The sequence below is a fragment of the Topomyia yanbarensis genome, chromosome 3 (assembly GCF_030247195.1).
Source record: "Topomyia yanbarensis strain Yona2022 chromosome 3, ASM3024719v1, whole genome shotgun sequence".
Taxonomy (NCBI): Eukaryota; Metazoa; Arthropoda; class Insecta; order Diptera; family Culicidae; genus Topomyia; species Topomyia yanbarensis.
In genome coordinates, this window is record NC_080672.1 from 119,908,617 (window position 1) to 119,927,904 (window position 19,288).

At 37.5% G+C, this 19,288-nt stretch overlaps 3 protein-coding genes across 7 annotated transcripts in view; 1 reads left to right on the plus strand and 2 right to left on the minus strand.

Moving 5' to 3' along the window:
- On the minus strand, positions 1 to 2,722 carry LOC131692470 (exosome complex component RRP4). The gene is made up of 3 exons (XM_058979533.1): positions 2,468 to 2,722; positions 342 to 862; positions 1 to 277 (listed from the first exon to the last, which is right to left on the minus strand). Exons 1-3 carry the CDS (start codon positions 2,590 to 2,592, stop codon positions 39 to 41), a joined length of 885 nt encoding a protein of 294 aa, XP_058835516.1. The 5' UTR covers positions 2,593 to 2,722; the 3' UTR covers positions 1 to 38.
- A 1,110-nt stretch (positions 2,723 to 3,832) lies between these two features.
- On the plus strand, positions 3,833 to 5,535 carry LOC131690172 (uncharacterized). The gene is made up of 2 exons (XM_058975735.1): positions 3,833 to 3,896; positions 3,995 to 5,535. Exons 1-2 carry the CDS (start codon positions 3,844 to 3,846, stop codon positions 4,632 to 4,634), a joined length of 693 nt encoding a protein of 230 aa, XP_058831718.1. The 5' UTR covers positions 3,833 to 3,843; the 3' UTR covers positions 4,635 to 5,535.
- A 2,361-nt stretch (positions 5,536 to 7,896) lies between these two features.
- LOC131693108 (protein transport protein Sec16A) overlaps positions 7,897 to 19,288 on the minus strand; it is a 42,358-nt gene continuing 30,966 nt past the window's right edge. For all 5 annotated transcript variants that reach the window (XM_058980663.1, XM_058980662.1, XM_058980659.1 and 2 more), the window contains 5 exons: positions 15,447 to 15,634; positions 15,301 to 15,391; positions 14,896 to 15,241; positions 14,666 to 14,838; positions 7,897 to 9,175 (listed from right to left, as the gene is read on the minus strand). In XM_058980663.1, coding sequence (XP_058836646.1) covers positions 9,125 to 9,175; positions 14,666 to 14,838; positions 14,896 to 15,241; positions 15,301 to 15,391; positions 15,447 to 15,634 — 849 coding nt within the window. In that variant the 3' untranslated portion in view covers positions 7,897 to 9,124. The remainder of the gene's footprint in view (positions 9,176 to 14,665; positions 14,839 to 14,895; positions 15,242 to 15,300; positions 15,392 to 15,446; positions 15,635 to 19,288) is intronic.

Genomic DNA, 19,288 nt, shown 5'->3' on the forward strand with positions numbered 1-19,288 from the left:
TTCAACATAATTTTTTTTATTAAATAGTATTACGTCCATTACTCTTGTAGCCGTAGCTTGTGTTGTGTCAAAAAGGCGATGTCGAACATGGCTTCCTGGTGCAGTAATTCATGGACTTCGTATTTGAGCGACTCCTCGTAAGCATATAGAATACTGGTATCGTACAAAAGCATTTTGCAATTTGCTAACGCCAGTACACAATTTCTCAGCCGTGAAATTACTTCTCTATCCTGCTTCGATACAGATTCTTCTAGGTTCTGGGTAAAGCCACCACCTCCTGTAAGTCGTGAGAACAAAATGCAATATAACCCTACTGTTAGTAAATACGGTTTATTACTAACCTTCTCCTTCGGTGTTCACCATAGGTGATATCCAAATAAATCCGTTATTTCCTAGGATAATAGATGCACCACAGGGAAGATTATGGAAATGTGTTTTTCTACGCTTGATCAAAGAAGGAAAAACTTTAACAAGTATTCCTTGACCCAACTTTCCATATTTTAAACTTCTCGTGTGAAGTGACAACACTCCATCGGAGTGCACATTTTGCACTTCAGCCGAAATAAGGTCTCCCTCCTGGAGGTATTTGCGCATTTGCTGCTCATCTTCGACTCCTCGGCGACGTAGTTCTCCGCCGGGCAAATTAACTGACGAAAGCAAAAGAACCGAGTCCAGTCTAGAGTTTGTATCAACCTTCCAGCGTTTCTGTTGGACGTCGGTAACACGAGCCACTATAACGTCGCCGATTTCACCCACATAACGACCTTTCAGAGGTTTAACCGTAATCAGTTTGTTCACTTGAACCATCACACCGGCAACTGAAGACTTGATATCTTCATCTTCCATGTAGGTTCCATGACCTCTAAGATATAGCAGGTATTAAAAGGTTACCAAAATTTTTCGTGATTAAATAAGGGGCCATGCATAAATGACGTAGCATTTTGGGGGGTAGGGAGGGTATACCAAATTTGTGACGAAGTGTGACGAGGGGGAGGGTAGGGTCAGAAGTTGTGCGACGTAGCATTAAGTTTAAATTTTTTTGACGGGCACCCGTTAATTCTGGGGGCAGATCACTTGTGATGCATGTTTAAAAATCAGCTAAATTAAATGCATTTCTTTCCATCAAAATAAAAATTCAAAATGTATTTTGCGTTGCGTACAGTGTATTTTGCGTTGCGTGTAAGACGTCAAAACCCTACAAAAAATCAGTCCTACATTCAATAAAACGTCGAACAAAGTGAATCAGCGTAGGACATTTGTTAAACAAAATTTTCGGCGAGGGAGTGCAAAGTTGATGCAAAAATGGAAATTAAATGCATTTTTTCTAATTTGATGCAAATTTGTTATATATTTCTAGAGTGATCTGCCCCTAGTATTAATTAGATTAATTAGAGAAAACAATTTAATGTTCCTCCATTCCCAAGTTGCTTTTCATGCGGTTTTTCATTTTGTAAATTTTACTGTTCGAGGAATGGCAGGCTCGCAAAGAAATTGAAAGATTTTTCATGCGGATTTAAATTTCCACATTAGTTAGCTAATATTGCTAACTAGTAGACTTATTTTGGTAGCTGAATTAAATTTTCTTTCGGATTCAATCAAAGAAAATTTAGTTATTTAGTTGAGGTTATACCACAGACTAACAGACATAACACTATGAGGGAATTCCCTAAAAAACATCGATCCGACAATTTTCGCAGAACACTAGCTCCACCTTTTATTCACGGTCCCAAACACTCAATTACTGGTGGGTTTCCCCTCAGGTTTGGGAATAATTTTCACTAATGGTCTATCCCCCATATGCTTGTTCATATGTCAGTGGCGCCATAATTTCAAATGTGGCCACAGTCCCAACTGTAAATATATTTAAAATGACCGTTAAAGCGGGCGAAGCTTTGTTTTTGAGTGTTATGTCTGTTAGTCTGTGCGTATACTTCCTAAAATCGTTGACCGCTGCAGGATTGTGAACTTCTTTTCATGCTATATGACATGTAAAATGCTAAACAAAACTATCCACATTATATTTGTCATAAAATGGGCTTGTTTAGTAGGCAATTTGCTGTTATAATGAAAATGTTGATAAAAGTCGTCAAACATTTTGAAAGGACATATATTTAAAAGAATTGAAAAACATATGTAATTTTTTCATCTCCCTGTCGCGTTGTATGGGGGGGGATTAGTAAGATGCTACGTCATTTACAAGGGGGAGGTTAGAATTTTGTGACCAAATGCTACGAGGGGGGAGGGAGGGGTCGAAAATCGCCAGAAAAAAGCTACGTCATTTGTGTACGGCCCCTAACAGAATTCTTGTTTACGACGAATGCGAGATTGTTCGAAAGTGTTTTGTATTTCCGTATACGACGGCAAAATCAAATGGGCTTACTATTCGAGCTTTCAAACAAATCTAGCAATCATCGTAATCAAAAATAAGGGTCTAGGCACGGGTGTAGGTATATAACTTTACACTTACCGCATGAATCCTTGTTGAGACGTTATCACTTCACCTGGTGTAAAAAGTCGCGGATTGCTATCTCCTGAAAGCAAGGACACATTTACCCTGTCAGATGCAAGCCGTATCATAACGTTTGAAGCCATTATGGAACGTAATTATTAATTGAACTGTCGGAAAATAATTTATCCAATTTATCGGCACCCGCATTCAACTGTTACAATATTAGAATCACAATCACATTGTAGATGTGGTAAATGTAAATAAATTTGCGATTTAACGTATGCTGTCAAACGTTATGTGTCAAAAATTTCTTCGAGGCAGGGATGCCATTATGCCCACCCGAATAGAAAGGTATCATACAGTAACGTTACTAGAAATCATTTTTGTAATTGGTTATTACAGCTATTGTAGAAACCTATCATAAACCAATGATACCGCGAATCGAAAGGATGATAATATTTATTATATGCGCAGTTCTGACGATACACTGAATAGGTCGTAAAGTATCATTACCGTTCAAAAATGCATTTTTTCTTGAACATATTTTTCGAGCAATGATTCAAGGAATCGTTAGTTTATCATCATATTTTTTGTACAACGATTGAGTCTCCAATTAAATTGCAATATAACTGATAAATGAAACGGTTCGCAGTTCGATTTGCCTGTTTTAAAGCATTCAGTGGTCTAACGACAATAGGAATCATCCCTTGTTTACAAGAATACATTCTAAAAAATCTATTAACCAATAACCGTTTCTGATATGATTCAGCTACGGCTTTCAAGATAAATAAGAAGCTTGATCAATGTACTTTGAGTGTGCATATAAACCTGGTTTATCGACATTGTCAAATTCTTTACCAACAGAGTAGAACAGAACATGGTTCCGAAGTTTTCTGAAATGGTATTTATTTATACGGGTAGTAAACGAATTTTATGATTTTTGATAATTATAACGGGAATGGAAAGTGCATAATTTAACCTATACACTGTAAGATTTATTTCTATTCGGGATGTTACATATATCGCGAATTTTACCCCCAAATAGACTCACAGCAACATAATTTTATCACACGGAAATATGCTCACACTGCATTTACCATAGTTTGGTTGTTGCGGTGGCTAACAAAAACAACATTTAACGCCCTCTCTAGGATTCTGCATAAGATGTTCGGTTTGTTTATTTGCTGTTTTCCGTGCAGTTTAAGGTGAGAATATGTATTTTGCTGCTCTCAAAATGTGCACGGAAGTATCTACAGACGAAACGGGCAATACGTCGATTTGAAAAAGTACTCGTCTTCAAAATGAAAACACATCTTCGCATATCTGGCATCGCTGCCTCAAAGTGTATTTTTTCACCATTTTGACAGTACGCTTACTGGCCCTTTTCAAGAAACATGCGAGAATTTAAAATCAACACAACTTTAACAAAAAACTTTAAAAAAAACCGGTAAAATTGTTGCGAACTGCAAGTTTTGTACACATTCATAATCGAATCAAAGAAAAAAATTTACATTAGCTTACACTAAAACTATATTATTCTTGAAGGCGTATTTCCGGTTTCCTTGCTACAATGAGTGAATATGGCGACGACGTTGATGAGGACATTCGTGTGCTTGTGGCTGAATCAATGGAACACGCAGACGAACTAATAGCCGTAACTGTCCAAGAAGAGCTGTTCAAAACTAAAAACTTAGTTCTAAAGGAGTTGGAGAATGATTTGGAAAACTACGGTCGTCAAATTTCTAACTACGCTAACCGATTGCAGCGGCTCGAACTGCTAGAACATGGTGTGCTTCATCGGCTTAACGCATGCAGTGCTCTTACGAAAGAGTTCGACCAGCTGACGGAATTATATCAGGCTAAGGTTATTCAATTAAAAGATCTTCTGGATAAGAGTCTAACTTTTGAGTGTTCAAAGTTGCTGGCAAAGGATACGTTTCAAAAACTTTACGGATTCAAGTACGAGCTGGATCATCTGCAGGGAAAACTGGAGAGCACAACTGAACTGCTCGGGAAGAATGACAATCAGGAGGTGGTGCAAACGTTGAATCATTTGAAAAGAAAAACTTCAAAAGTTATGCTGGATATGGAAAATTTGTTGGGACTAAATAGCATGCACAAACAGACGGTTATTGGATTCTCTAACAAGATTTACTACGATGAACAGAAATTGGATTCAGTATAGACATAAACTAGTGCGTATGCTTATCGTGATGCGTTTAGTACACAATTCACTTCAAATTGGAAATCATACAAATGTGCAAGTTCCTTCGGTTTAATAATAATGTACATATCACACTTTGATGAGGTGTGCACAATTAGGTGTGAAATGTGAAACATTGATTTAAATTATTTTGTGTATTTAATTGTGAATAATTTTTGAATATTAAACGGTTGTAATCCATACACACCAACGATTTTTACAACATACTTCCTACCGATGATTTTACTTTTATTGTTTAAGTTGCAATGGCAGGCCAGTATCATTTATCCGTACACTCGATTATGCATAACCACATGGTCCAACATCAGTCTTATTCCACATTACATCAGATAAAACGAATGTAATTTATATTCTCAAAAACGACAGCAAATTCAAACTGACGCAGAGGGACTCAAAATATGCTTTTGCGAAACTCGATTATATAGAGCTACAACAGACCATTTTCGCCAATTTATCTGTTTTATATTGTTTATGCGCACCTATAAAAGACCATATTTTTGTGATATTCCTTTTTTAAAAAATTGGAGATAGGCTATAGAAAATCTAACTTTTAAATAAGTCTGAGCGTCCGAGAGTTTTGTAGAGGAGACCAATTCCATAAATTTTGCTAGACATATTTTCTCTGTTGTCACACACATAGACATTTTCCGATCTCGACGAACTGAGTCGAATGATATAAGAGATTCAGCGCTGCGAGCCTTGATTAAAAAGTCGAAATTCCGACCGATTGCATAACCTTTCTATATGAGAAAGGCAAAACTCTGAAAAATAGACTTTTTGCATGTTTTACAAAAATACTGATAGCATCTATATTCTTATTTTTATTCCAATGAACAACCACTCATTACCTTCGCAATTGATCATATTTCAATACCCATGAATAAAAAATGTTTAAAAAATCGTACTGTGAGTAATTTACAGTCAAATAAAAAGAAAATCCAAAATTTTGCAGAAGATGGCAATTATTTTTTAATCTAATCTAGATCTAATTGTAATAGTGACCAAAAATGTTGTAAGAATAATCGATAGGTATTGCAATTGTCGATCAATTGATATTAAAATCGGTAGAAGAAAACTGAAGATAATTGTGATGAAGTGAAGGGCTAAGTTTTTAAAATACCAAAACGGGTTTTTTCGCAATACACTGAAGTTTTTTATGCGGGGGATACGTACTGCATAAAAACAGCATAACTTTGAAAATCCGCATAAAAAAGAACCGCACAACTTTAAAAATCCGCTTTAAAAACCGCATATCTTTAACCCTTAAATGCATGAATTTCATTTTTCTTTGGTATTCATTTTTCTGGATAAATACGATCTATAACTCTTGTTGAGGCTTTATATCACCAAATTCGGTATGTTGCCAAAAGGCAACAGTATGCATTTGAAGGGTTAAAAATCCGCATAAAAAAAATAATATTTTTCAATATTAAGAGCCATAGTACTCATGGAACAGCAGGGCTTTGAAGTAAGAAAGTTTAGAAAAAACGTGGGGTAGGGTCATTTGAACAAGCTTACGGCCAATTTCTTCACTTGGATGAAAACCGGTTTTCGGATAATTGGTCACCATCAACCTTAAAACTGGTTTTCATCCAGTAAAGAAATTGGACGTTAGAGTTTCCCGGCTACTTAACTCTTTGTCTTCTGCAACGTAGGAGTCAGGATCTTTTGGCATTAAATGCGAATCACCCGAGTCTGCGGCATGTACGGACAAGCGTAAAGTCAATTTGACTCTCCGGAATCGCAGGACTGACCTCGGCACCTAACCGACCAGCATTGAAAGTCACCCTCCACCCAGAATCGCAGGACCGACCTCGGCATCTGCCCGGGTAGTATCGGTTTCGGAAGATCTTCCACTGCCGGGGAACTCTTCGTCGGAGTAGGAAAGATCCACCGTCGGGGACTATTCTGATTAGTCCGTAGCGAATCTCCGGCTTGAATCGTCACCAGTGAACCGGACGCAATCTTCCACCCGGAATCGCTGGACTGACCTCGGCATTCTGCCGGACTGCATCGAAGTAAGAATAACACGTCCGTTACCGGTTGCGGGAGACATTTTTTCGCCGGGGAACTCTCTGCCGAGGTAGGCTAGCTCCACCGTCGGGGACTACACCGAGTAGCACTGAACACCACACCCTCCAATCGGAATCGCTGGATCGACCAAGGTATCCAACTAGTCAACGTAGAGAGGAGGGCATGTAGAATATCATGCCGTGCAGGACTGATATGGCGGTTATGAGACCAGCGAAATCTAGCACGACCAGCTAGACCTGGTATCAAGTGAAGTGCATTAGCACGCCTCCCCCCGAAGTAGTCATTTCAAATGGATCAGGCAAATGTCGGATTTCTTGGTGGAGTTTAGAGGAGTAGGATTCAGAGTTATCTTCTCTGTTCAGAGTCCTTCACTCTGGCACACGTTGGACGAAATCGGTAGTATGGTCTAACTACTGAACGTGTGCTGGGTCGGCGCTTTACCACCAAGTAAAAAAAAATGCACACGCGCATAGAGATTTTTTTTACCGATCTCGCCGAACTGCGTCGAATGGTAAAAAATATTCGGCCCTGCGGGCCTCGGCCAAGAAATCAAAATTCCTACCGGTTACATAAGCTTTATGATGAGAAAGGTAAAAAGGTTTTCAGTCACATTGTTTTTTTTTATTTTCACTGACATCATGAATGCTCCCCGTATTCTTAACCCAAAGACCAGTAATTAATCTAAAATAAAAATATGACCATTTTATGTTTTTTGTTTCCGCATGTGCATTCACGAGGATCTATCTTTCGATAAAATTCGCTTCAGGTGATGCCCTAAAAACTAAAAGGAGGCTGCATAAAAAGAATCGAATAACTTTGAAAAACCGCATAAAGAAACCGCATAACTTTGAAAATCCGCACAAAAAAAACTGCATAACTTTGAAAATCCGCATAAAATACCGCATAACTTTGAAAATCTGCATAAAAAAACCACATAACTTTGAAAATCCGCATAAAAAGTCGCATAAAAAACCGCATAAAAAAAGACTTCAGTGTATCTCAAAATCTGTTCCATACACAATTTTTTCAACTGCATTTTCGTTTTCAGCGGGCCATTTTACTACGGAAATGATAAAAATATTGTGGGGATACAAATCACTGTAAACTGTCAACTGAAAGAATCTGAGAAATGAGAGTTTATACAAAATAATAATTTTGATTTATGGAAGTCATCAGTTAATGTACATCATTTTAAGATAATTATCATTTGTTTATTATATATTTTTAACTTCATTCGCTTAATGTTTGCATGGAGAACTATACAGTTGGTCATTTCTGTTAAATCTTACAGTACCACCAAGAATTTTCGATTTGTAACGGAGGCTGTAGGGTGCCTTTTTTATTTGCGCCAAAATTTATGAATGTGGGCAGAGTACCCGAAATCGCATTTTTGTCCTATGTTCTACGGGATTCCGTATCCACGTGGAACTGACTTGCAAGTATGGGTAAAATACCTTGCTAATGAATTAATGACCCATAAAGTTTTGAAGTTCAACTTCGTGCCCAAGATGCCGCTCTATTCCAACAATCTACCTTTTCAAATAGAAAATTTATTATATAATACATTTGAAAACATTATGTTCGACATACCCAGCACTATCTAGCGTGGAGCACTTTTCTTGTAGATTAATAAAAATTTTACTGATTATACTCACAAAACCAGCGGTTCTTTAGACATACAATTGTTTGAGGTGTTATGCTTTACTTGATTTAATGTATCTGTCTCTCGAAAAATAAAACTAAAGCTCAAGGATAAAAATATGTACTCACATTTGCACCCTGCGCAAAAATATTCTAAAAGAAGAAAATAAAGATCTAATAAAAAGAAAAAAGAATACATATCACATTACCTCACTATGAGAATCAGCTTACTTTTTCAAAGTGCTTCTCTTGTTCATACTAATGTTTTCACTATTCTTTCACTATATACCTTTTTCTATTGGCTATTTTATATAAAAATAGGATTTAAACATAATCGTTAGCAATAAAACAAAAAAAAAATAATACATCACCAGAATATTTACCTTTTTCACACATTAAAAACTGTATAGAACGTATTTTCAAACCGAAAACTATAGGCAGTCGACGTTTTGCTTCTCATAAACGTGTATTTTAGAACATTATCTGCGAACCTAGTTTTTGAAACATGTGTGAACTAATGATACGAAAAATAGATACTTTATTACAATACACAAAGGAACAAAACATGTACAAAACAAAGAGTCCACACGAACAAATTTTCCTATATTTTCCAGTCAGTACCCGCTCTTCAAGAAAGAAGCGCATTCAACCGCTGTTAACGGGTAACCACGGTATCTGTTCAATATTCATGAGCAACCTAACTTTCGTTGATATAAACTATTTTCTCTGTTTTTCGTTATGTGTTAGCACGCGAATCATCGTCGTTTAGCACCTTCTTATTGTTGATATCCAGCGTACTGGTTGGGATTGTAGAATTGAGGTACTCCCTGAAAATGTAACATTTTTTTCGTTAGTCAATGCAATAAGCGAGCAGATCATGTGGCATAATGGATATTTGTGAACGTCAAATGGCATATATTCTCTTTGAGATTCGGCTTTTATACTGGGAGCGTATGTTATAGCTATAAAATTTTCAGTTTCAGTTTACAGAACTGTAAAAATTATGAAAGTACTGAATAACTCCTGAACGTGTCCTTAGGTAATTACCCAGGTAATTACATAACTATTTTCCCAGTTGATCGTACCTAAGTTTATGTGCTGAATACTCTTTACTTGTGCAAAACACAGCTCTAAATGTGTTTGAAATGAAGCATCAAAGCAACGTAAACCATTTTCAAAACGGTTCGAAATAATAAATCAAAATGCACTGCAAGGGATGTGAATGATTCCGTTACAATTCCACTTTGAAGCTCCCCTATAAAATACTACGCTGCTCTAAATGCCCTATCGGTATAAAATATTAATGTTTGCAAACCTGTGATCAAAATAAAAACCATTCTCTCGATCAGATGGCATAACTTTTACGTGGACTACCAATAATCGCTATAGATTAGCTTCGCAGCTATTTGAAAACAAACCTAACTGAAATTACTCTAGCATAATACAATCTACTCGTCCACCAAAATCTCCAACTAAACCCGCAAATTCAGTTCATTCAACTCGTGTTTCAGAAATACCTACAGACTCTTTTTTTCAGATCCTTAGTGATAAAAAACGCAATACGTATATCCAAAATATTAAACGTGTGTGCCAATGCGCTCGTTACTCTAGGTAAGTACATACAAACCGCCGAGAGCATTTTGACATGAGAATTCCACTCGTTTCGTTAGCCTCACGCACACACACAAGCATACAAATAATGTAAATTATCATAACGAAAACTTACGAGCAGCACACATAATCGCACCCTGCGGTGTTGTACTCAATCCAAAACCACCCAATTCGTACACAGTTCAACTGTGTGCTGGTTAGTCTGTCGAAAATCCATAGCGTCTACCGCTTATTGCACCATTCGGACGTTATAGGCATGATGTTGCTCGTTTAGCATGCGAGCAACAAATAATTCAAGCAGACACGCGACACCTATATATAAATAACCTCCTGTATTCGATTGAGCCGCTTAGGTACTAACTTCCTATTGACGGTTTTTCCCGGAATAAGCAGATTCGTGTATGGGAGCTTTCACATTTCCCTTGGTCAATTCATTTTACGAGTTTTGTAATAGTGTAATATTTAAAAACGATTGTACGTCGATTCCCGGTTTACCATTTCCCGGAAAAGCATTTTCCGGAATGTCATTTCCCAGAAAACCATTTCCCGGAATGTACCATTCCCCGGAAAACCATTTTCCGGAATGTGCCATCTCCCAGAATATCATTTCCCGGAATGTACCATTTCCAGGAATACTATTTCCCGGAATGTACCATTTCCCGGAATACCATTACCCGGAATGTACTTTTTCTCGGTAATTATTCAAAAAAAGATGCAAACTTGAAATCGACCTTCACGGATTTGAACCAAATTTGAAGGAATTGTTCATCTAGGGCCAATATATAAAAACCCAAATTTTTGTGTCAATTGAACCACCCCTCGGGTCATGGGAGCACCCCCCGTTTTGGCAAATTGCCAACACGCTTGATTTTCTTTTGATCATATCTCCGGTTCTATTTACTCTAGATTCAAACCGTAAGTTGGCTTTTGAAGAAAATTGTTCAAGGAGTCTAGAAATAATATTATTTTTTGCCGGCAGTGCTGCCAACTATGCGATTTTTTCAGTTAAATATTAAAAGTTAGTTTTTCTCTCAATACATATATTTTAATTTTGAAAATTCTAATGCCATCACGTTCCTCAGACATTTTTACATAAAAAACATTTATCATCCCAATCTATCTATCTATCTATCTATCTATCTATATATATATATATATATATATATATATATATATATATATATATATATATATATATATATATATATATATATATATATATATATATATATATATATATATATATATATATATATATATATATATATATATATATATATATATATATATATATATATATATATATATATATATATATATATATATATATATATATATATATATATATATAAGTCAAAGTTTGTATGTATATGATTTATAGACTCCCAAACGGCTTAACCGATTTCCGTAAAAATTTATACGCAGTAGGTATTTGTTATGGGGCTTGTTTGTGTACTATTAGTTGGAGATTATATGCCCGCTAGATGGCGCTTTGGAACAAATTGTGTTTTCCTCCTATTTCGTTGAAAATCGCAGCAAAACGCGATGGTTATTAGCTAGTATAATATGAGCGCATCCTGAGATATACCGTCTTTTCCTCTATTCTTTATTTCACATTATTCCGCGACAAATAAAATTTACAATCAAGATATGATAAGCATTATAGATATTGATTGACTGTGGTGGAATAAAACATGATGACATTATTCTGCATTCCAAGTTTTTGTTTGGTTCGCTTGACACCTTATCTTTGCTCTCTAATCATATTAATAAAAAAACAAGCTCTCATAAACCAATAAAGTACCAGAAAACAGATTATTCTTAAAAAAGGCAAAGTCTCAAAGAAGATTGTTATGAATTATTAATTTCCAAAAAAAGTACTCAAATTTTAAAGAAGACATTCAAAAATATTTTTCATGATTTGCTCATCTCCAAAAGAAGGCGAATAAGCTCATAGAATAACAATTATAATTAAAAAAGTTATAACCCCATAGAAAATTCTACCGATTTTCCCACCGACTAAATCGGCTTGCGTCGGTACAATCGGCCGACTATGCCACCAATTAATCGGTCGATTGTTGCACCAACTCTTATGGGGGTTTAACATGGACGTCAGCCGACGCGACAACCGATTAAATATGACAGACGAAATCTGTTGAAATCGGTCTATTTCAACCAATTAAATCGATCGATTAGTTGATAGTTTAAAACTGAAACCAGATTCACACAGATTAAATCTGGCGATTAATATGGTGACGAAAATAGTCCACCGACGAAACCCATCTTGGTCGTTTAATCAATCTGTCGACCTCGAAGCACCCGTTTTCGTCGGTCGACTGTGAAATTTATGAACTGTCAAATTTTCTATGGGGAAGGTATGTTAGGACCACTAGTACTTAAATCCAATAAAACACCAAGAATATTTTAAAAGAGTTCTTAAAAGAATGTGAAACTACATAGAAATAGAAAGTACATATAAATCAAAAACATGCCAAAAATAACAAGGAAGCATGCATGTATAAGAAAGAAAAACCGCAGATTTTTTAGCTGCATAATCCATAAAAATCCCAAAATAAATATATCTGAAGTATTATTGATATGTTATTCTAACTTACATTTAAAATCAATAAAATTCCAAACATATTTCTAAATTGTTTTTTATGTTCTAAAGTAGAGAGAATTTCGTAGTTTGTTTGACATTTGCTGCGTAGCAAGTGTAATCAAAATGAGTGGTGGCAAGGTACGTGGTTTAATTTATTTTCCGGGAAATGGTATTCCGGGAAATGGTTTTCCGGGAAATGGAACATTCTGGGAAATGGTTTTTCCGGGAAATGGTACATTCCGAGAAATGGTTTTCTGGGAAATGGTACATTCCGGGAAATGGTTTTCCGGAATATGGTATACCGGGAAATGGTATTCCGCGAAATGACGTACAACCTTGAAAAACATAAACAATATAAAAATCAAACAATTTCAGTTATATCCAAATTGTTTTGTAGTAAAAAGACGGATTTCCATCCATGAAAAACAGAAACATTAGCGTTCTAAATAGTGGCGAAAAACACAGCATTGATAGATTTTAGCGATGCGCTCCCCAGATAGTGTAGTAATTTTATGAAAGAAAAACTTCAAACTCTCGGGGAGAAAGATTAGGGTTAACCGATTTGGCTCATATTTGGAGTGTCATTTTCTCCTGGTTGCCAGTGGCACTTAGAGATGTCCAGTAGTGATTTCAAATAGTGTCATATCGATACCCTGGTGTGCATATGTCATTTTCAGCATAGTATTTTTTGAGTTTCTTTTGTGGTCCTAAATGCTTGTGCAAAATTTGGAGACGATGCCGGTGGTTGAGTGGTAAGCGTGACCTCAACTCATTCCAGTTGGCCCTGGGTTCAATTCCAGCCGAGGTCGTTGAGATTTTTGAGGTGAAAAAATCTGTGGTTATGTCTTCTTTCGGAAGGGAAGTAAGGCCGTTGGTCCCCGATCCATGGGTTGATTGATCGATATTTTAGTTCAGATAGTAGTTCATCTCTCTGGCATCGGTAAAGAAGAAGTAGAATCCAACTTCTATGCTTAACTAATGGGGTTTTCGATTGATTGACACCGGTGTAGTGAATTGCACTAGTTTTGCACTTTCTAGCAGAAGTGGCAATGGAACATACCCAGTTTTCTGCACTTCTGCTAGAAAGTGCAAAAACGGTGCAGTTTCAGTGCACTCCACTACACCGGTGTCAATCAATCGAAAACCCCATAACAAATTCCTCAACAGTTTTTTCGGCATTTAATTAGCAAGGGACTGGAAGGTGAAGTATATTTTTCAATATTTAGAGCCATAGTACTCAAGGGAGAGCAAGGTGTTGAAAGGAGAAAGTTTAGAAAAGCGTGGAAGGATCATATATGCAAGCTTAGAGCTCACCGGCGACTTAACCCTTTGTCTGCTACCGTAGTGGTCAGGGTCTTTTGGCATTAGAAATGCGAATCACCTGAGTCTACGGCATGTCCGAACAAGCGTAAAGTAACTTGTTACTTCATGCTGTCGGAACCGACAATACAAATTCCTCCTCCCGGATACTTCCTTTCCTTTCCTTCCGCGATCTACATTCGAGCCTGGCCGGCGCGGGCAAACACTTTAGAATTACCATGAGTTGCAGGAAGATGTTTCGCTACTCCCTAGCATAATTATCTACTTGATTCCCTGTGCAACTTCAGCTAGTCCAGATCGATAACGGAGTTGCAGCCAGGGGTGGTCCCACAAGCTCAAGCTCAAACTAAATGCTTGTGCAAAATTTGGGTTGGTTACTCTCCTTGGGTTTGCGCATTGCTTTAAGGTGTGTATGGAATTTTATATGTCCGTGTTATGAATGCATGATGCATTAGGGTGGCACGAGGATGTATGATCATTGATGCATGCTTGCGAAAAGATTGAGTACAAACAAACGCTCACAAACTTTGCACAGGCATTTGAGACCACAAAAGGAACTCATAAAGTGCAGTGTAGTTCATTTAATAGTTTTCCCACACAACCGCGAGCCACTCTAGTGTATAGGTTGGTGGTGTTCTTGTCCGTTATGCTACCTGACCATTTTGCGGGAGTTAAAAATAATTATGTCACATGACTGTTACATCAAATGAATTTTTGCTTAGTTACAAATTAAACCAAATGACAGATGCGTTCGCTAACCGTTTACCCCTTATTGCAATCTTACCTCGGAGGGGTTCTCACTGTTTGGCCCTCCTCCAATAGGTGCCGGTCCAGGAACGAAGAAACCACCTTGATTTGTAGGAATCGTCGGAACGGTTGGAGCTAGAATGGGTTCCACAGGTCGACTGGGTGGCGCACCGGATGGATTGAACACATCGACGTAGGATTTTTTGAGAGCTTCGAAAAAGAAACAAAATCAATACCGGTAATTGTGTAGGTCTCCAAGCAACTCACTTCGATTCCTTTGCATTTTAAACATGTTCGATTGCAGTGTCGGTACTTTGGTTGCTTCGCCCATTTTATGCGCCACGGGTACGGCTGCCCTTGGTTGAGAGGTAACATCTGGTGCAATTTGTTGCAGATTGGGTTCATGATTGAAGGGGGATACTGTGCTATAACCAGTGTTTACGGGAGTTGGTGCGGGTGCTGGTGTTGATTGGACCGGAACTGGTCCTTGAACGGGCTGAGACGAACCGGTTGGCATAATGTCCGACATTTTCGGCGGCGGCTTGAATGCTTCCTCTCCAGTTTCGCTTGCTTCCGTGTTCACCCAACGTTTGGTCTCAGGGTCCCACACAATCTACGAAGATGAGAAGAAGGGTTGATATTTGATCATGTTTAACAAATTATATAACTCACCGTCGGATTCTTATCGTCTGGAAGAATCATTTGGTTTTTTGGCTTCAGGGAAAACTTATTCCATATTCCACCAAACCACCCGGAATTATTACTGAAATCAAGAACAAAATTAGGGCACGAGATGTTTACCTATTTTTCAACAATACCTTTGATTGCTGGTCATCGCCTTAGAATCTTTAGAGGGTGGAACCTGTTTCGACAAATCGTTGGCAGCTTTTGAATGGTCACCAGGTTGCGGCTGCTTAGATGGTCCGTTTTTCGACGAACTGTCCTCCTCGCCAAACCCCGGTCGGTTTGAGACCGCATTTGGCATCGAAATGGAAGGTTTCGGCACCTGGTGGCGGTAGCAATTTAAATTCAAATATTAGCTCTCGTTTCACGGAAAACTTTGGCAGAAGTCATTCGAAAGAAAAGAAGAGAAAAAAACATTTAATGTATTGTAATAACATAAATTGAATACAAACGACTGATATTTGGTGTGAACTAGTTTCCACAAATGTGATGTATATATTTTCCTTTCTAGTTTTGACTAAGGCTTTTTAACTCCATTTATATTATTATAATACATTTTATTTTTTTCCTAAAGGTACACATAATAGTTAATATTGCGACATTCAGTTTTTCAAAACATTTCTTTGACGCTGCTACAAAATAGGAAGGATCTAGATTAATCATATATGTAGCTCATTGAACGAAGAAACGAGAAAGAAACACTTCATTAGTTCGACATATTTTTAAAATTTGGATATAACGATCGACGACGCTGAAATGATGCGTGAATATGCCTTATTTCTCAGTGTAAGCATGGAACATGCTACCAGTCATGTGCCAGCAATACCGATAACCCAAAAACTACTCATGGGATAGTTTAATGTGTTTCACACATAGATTACACACGCCATCCACGAGTATTATGTTGTGACATACCAATTCAAGCATATTTTAAGATATCTGTAGCAAAATATACAAATAATTCCAAACTTCTTTCCGTTGGTAGAATGCAACTATTCAACTATTGAAAGTGACCGACTTTTTGCTAAATATTTTACCTTGTGGGCAGTATAAGCTATGTTGAGGAGCAAAATGTTCATGACGCAGTCAAGTTATATTTTATAGCGGAATTTAAAATTAATTTCACTTATTTTATTGAGAATCTTATTTACCATTGATTTAATAATGTATTCTGCTAACGAAATTCATGTTATAGTTATATAACTACTTTTTCGGAAGTATTTTGTTTAAATAATATTTCTGATTACTTTTCACGAGTAATTATTATTCTTAATCATTCGTAGTAGCTTCACGTATAAAACGTTCACATAAAGATGGCATTTCGGAATTTATTGCATAAACTCATAGGTTTTTGCGTGGTGCTCTTTTTATTCCAGTTTGTAGTTTTTCCGCATATTTTTTGTAGAAGGTCCCATCAGATAATTGTATTTGATGACTTAAGATTTGTTTTATTCAGCAATTGAAGTAATACATCATTTAATGACGATTTGTGGACCATTTGTGGAAGCAAACAAATCTTAAATTGTGCACAGATTCTTAGAAAACAAGGGCGCTTTACTCGCCTTACATGGGGATATTGCCTCATTCTCCCCTACCATTCCATTTGAGCAACGGTAAACTGTTCTCAATTAGCAATTTTAAGTCCCAGTCAGTACAGCTTAATTCTCAACAACTGGAGTAACAGGACCACAAATGATTATTCTTGGTCTCCATGAGTTGATGGGTCGATATTTAGGTTGGCCTCGTAACGGAAATAGGCCGACGGAAAATAACTAGAACATGAAGAAGAGGAAAAGGAGAATCCAAGAACGAAATTAGTGTAAGAGTGTTCCAGTTACTACTCGCGAGCAAGCATTGCATTTATCACTCATATGAGTAGAGGAGTACGGAATAATTCAACGCATCGACAATAAAACTCACATCACATGAATTATATCATGACCTGACGGATCAGAGGTTAAGGCAAAGGTGTAATATGCCACTCGTCACATGTTCAAATCCCAGCCAGGAAGGAAGGATTCTTAGTGATCACTAGGTTCGTAGCACTGGTCCTGCAATTGTTCTGTACACTAAGGGAGCATTCATAAATTACGTAACGCAAAAATTGCCCAAAATTGACTCCCCCCTCCCCCTATGTAACAAATTGTCACAAATTTTTCCATCCCCCCCTCCCCTGTTACGTAACAAATTCCAAGAAAAAAAATTTTTTCTTCGATGAAAACATGTTACGTAACGATCTAGTTAACACCCCCTCCCCCCTATGTCACAACTTGTCGTACCCCCTCCCCCCCCCCTAAAAGCGTTACGTAATTTATGAATGGTCCCTAATGGGATTTTCAATTGATTGACACCGGTGTAGTGGATTGCTGCACTGGTTTTTGCACTTTCTAGCAGAAGTGTCAATGGAACATACCCAGTTTTCTGCACTTCTTCTAGAAAGTGCAAAAACGGTGCAGTTTCAGTGCACTCTCCACTACACACCGGTGGCAATCAATCGAAAAACCCCATAAGAATCGGCTGCGATGAAGGCCCCAGCCATGGTTCTTCAAATTCGTTGCAAAACTTAACGAATTTGAAGAACCCCATGGCTTTGTTGTTTTGCTTTAGTTATTATCACTCACACTCACGGTATCCGTTTTGTGCTTACACGTGACAAAACAAGCCTATTCTACCTTGTTTTCGTTTTTTGCTAAATGAGTGGATTTTTTTTTGCATTTTCACGAAAATAAAAAAGGCGAACCTCCGATGATTCTCTCCTTTCGTGAGTAAGAACAGAACAACAAAAACCGAGTTAGCTACTGACGAATATAAGCAAAACATCCAACTTAATTTTAAGGGGTTACATACTTATCATATTTCAAAAAAAAAGGAAAAAGTTTTACTTTATCTGAAAGTACAACTTTTTTAGAGTCGAGGTTGGCAAAGCTGTATTATCGTGCAACATGAGGCCAATGTATGTCACCATTCACCTCTGCTACAGAACTCCTATCCCTTACCTACCCGCGGTACCAACCGGGGTACAGGCCTTCTTTTGCCGTTTTTGCCTAAACTCGGGACTGGTCGGGTTCTAACCCCAACCGCTGTCAATTCGTTCACTTCGACAGGCGGACGGATTGGAGCCTGTCTCAGTTTCGTTTCGAGCGGGAGTGGCATTAGTGAAGATCGACTAGGATCTGTGGTCGTATGCTGACAGGGAAGGGGGACAAACGACGCGCGCGTGAAACTGCTGGTGTATCCGTCTTGCAGAGTGAATCCTTTGGTACAGTTAATGGTTATTTTGGGCAGCTCAAAATTATTTCTTGGCTTTCTTTTGTAGGTTCGGTTTGTATACAAACTTCGATTAATATTTTATCTCAATAAATAGTTCTTCGGAAATTAGCCCCAATAAGACTTCAATTGAAAATTCGCGGCGTCTGTTTTTATAAATCTAATTTCGAGTTCCGTTATTGCTGACAAGCCCGTGCATCAGGTTAACGACCCTTTGTATTTCCCGTCAATGTGCGATATTATCGTTCGTATACGTGTATTTCGCAAACAATTTGGAAAATATGAAAACTTTTCTTGATTTATAACATCTCGGGCTCTCATAACTCTGTCTCTACAAGGTGTCACTCCGTAGTTTCGGTTAGTAAAAGAATAGCGATTTTTTTTAATACTGTCGCAATAAATAGTGATCCAAACCATTACGCATATAAGATTAGCTTTCCTAGGGAATATTCCCACGGGCAGCTGTGTGGAGTTCGAATTGCTTTTGTTTAGAAAACAGGATACTCTCGGTAGCCGGCTACCCAGAGTGTAAAAAGAACCAAAAACTAAATAAGATCTTATCTTTTTCGAGTGATCGTGTACTCGAAAACCAACTAAACTACAGTACGTTTTTATCAGCCCCTTGGTGAATTTTAGGCTGATAAAGCCGGGACATTGATAAAATCGGGACATATATTTTTCTTTCTTTTTAAGAAACCGAAACCCTTAA

What these genes read in the sequence shown, in the direction of transcription:
- LOC131690172 (XM_058975735.1), top strand. Translation starts at nt 3,844, where the DNA reads ATGCGAGAATTTAAAATCAACACAACTTTAACAAAAAACTTTAAAAAA. An exon ending in AAAAACTTTAAAAAAAACCG is followed by an intron (nt 3,897 to 3,994) that starts GTAAAATTGTTG and finishes TTATTCTTGAAG; the next exon opens with GCGTATTTCCGGTTTCCTTG.
- LOC131692470 (XM_058979533.1), bottom strand. Translation starts at nt 2,592, where the DNA reads ATGGCTTCAAACGTTATGATACGGCTTGCATCTGACAGGGTAAATGTG. An exon ending in TCTCAACAAGGATTCATGCG is followed by an intron (nt 863 to 2,467) that starts GTAAGTGTAAAG and finishes GCTATATCTTAG; the next exon opens with AGGTCATGGAACCTACATGG. An exon ending in GGTGAACACCGAAGGAGAAG is followed by an intron (nt 278 to 341) that starts GTTAGTAATAAA and finishes CACGACTTACAG; the next exon opens with GAGGTGGTGGCTTTACCCAG.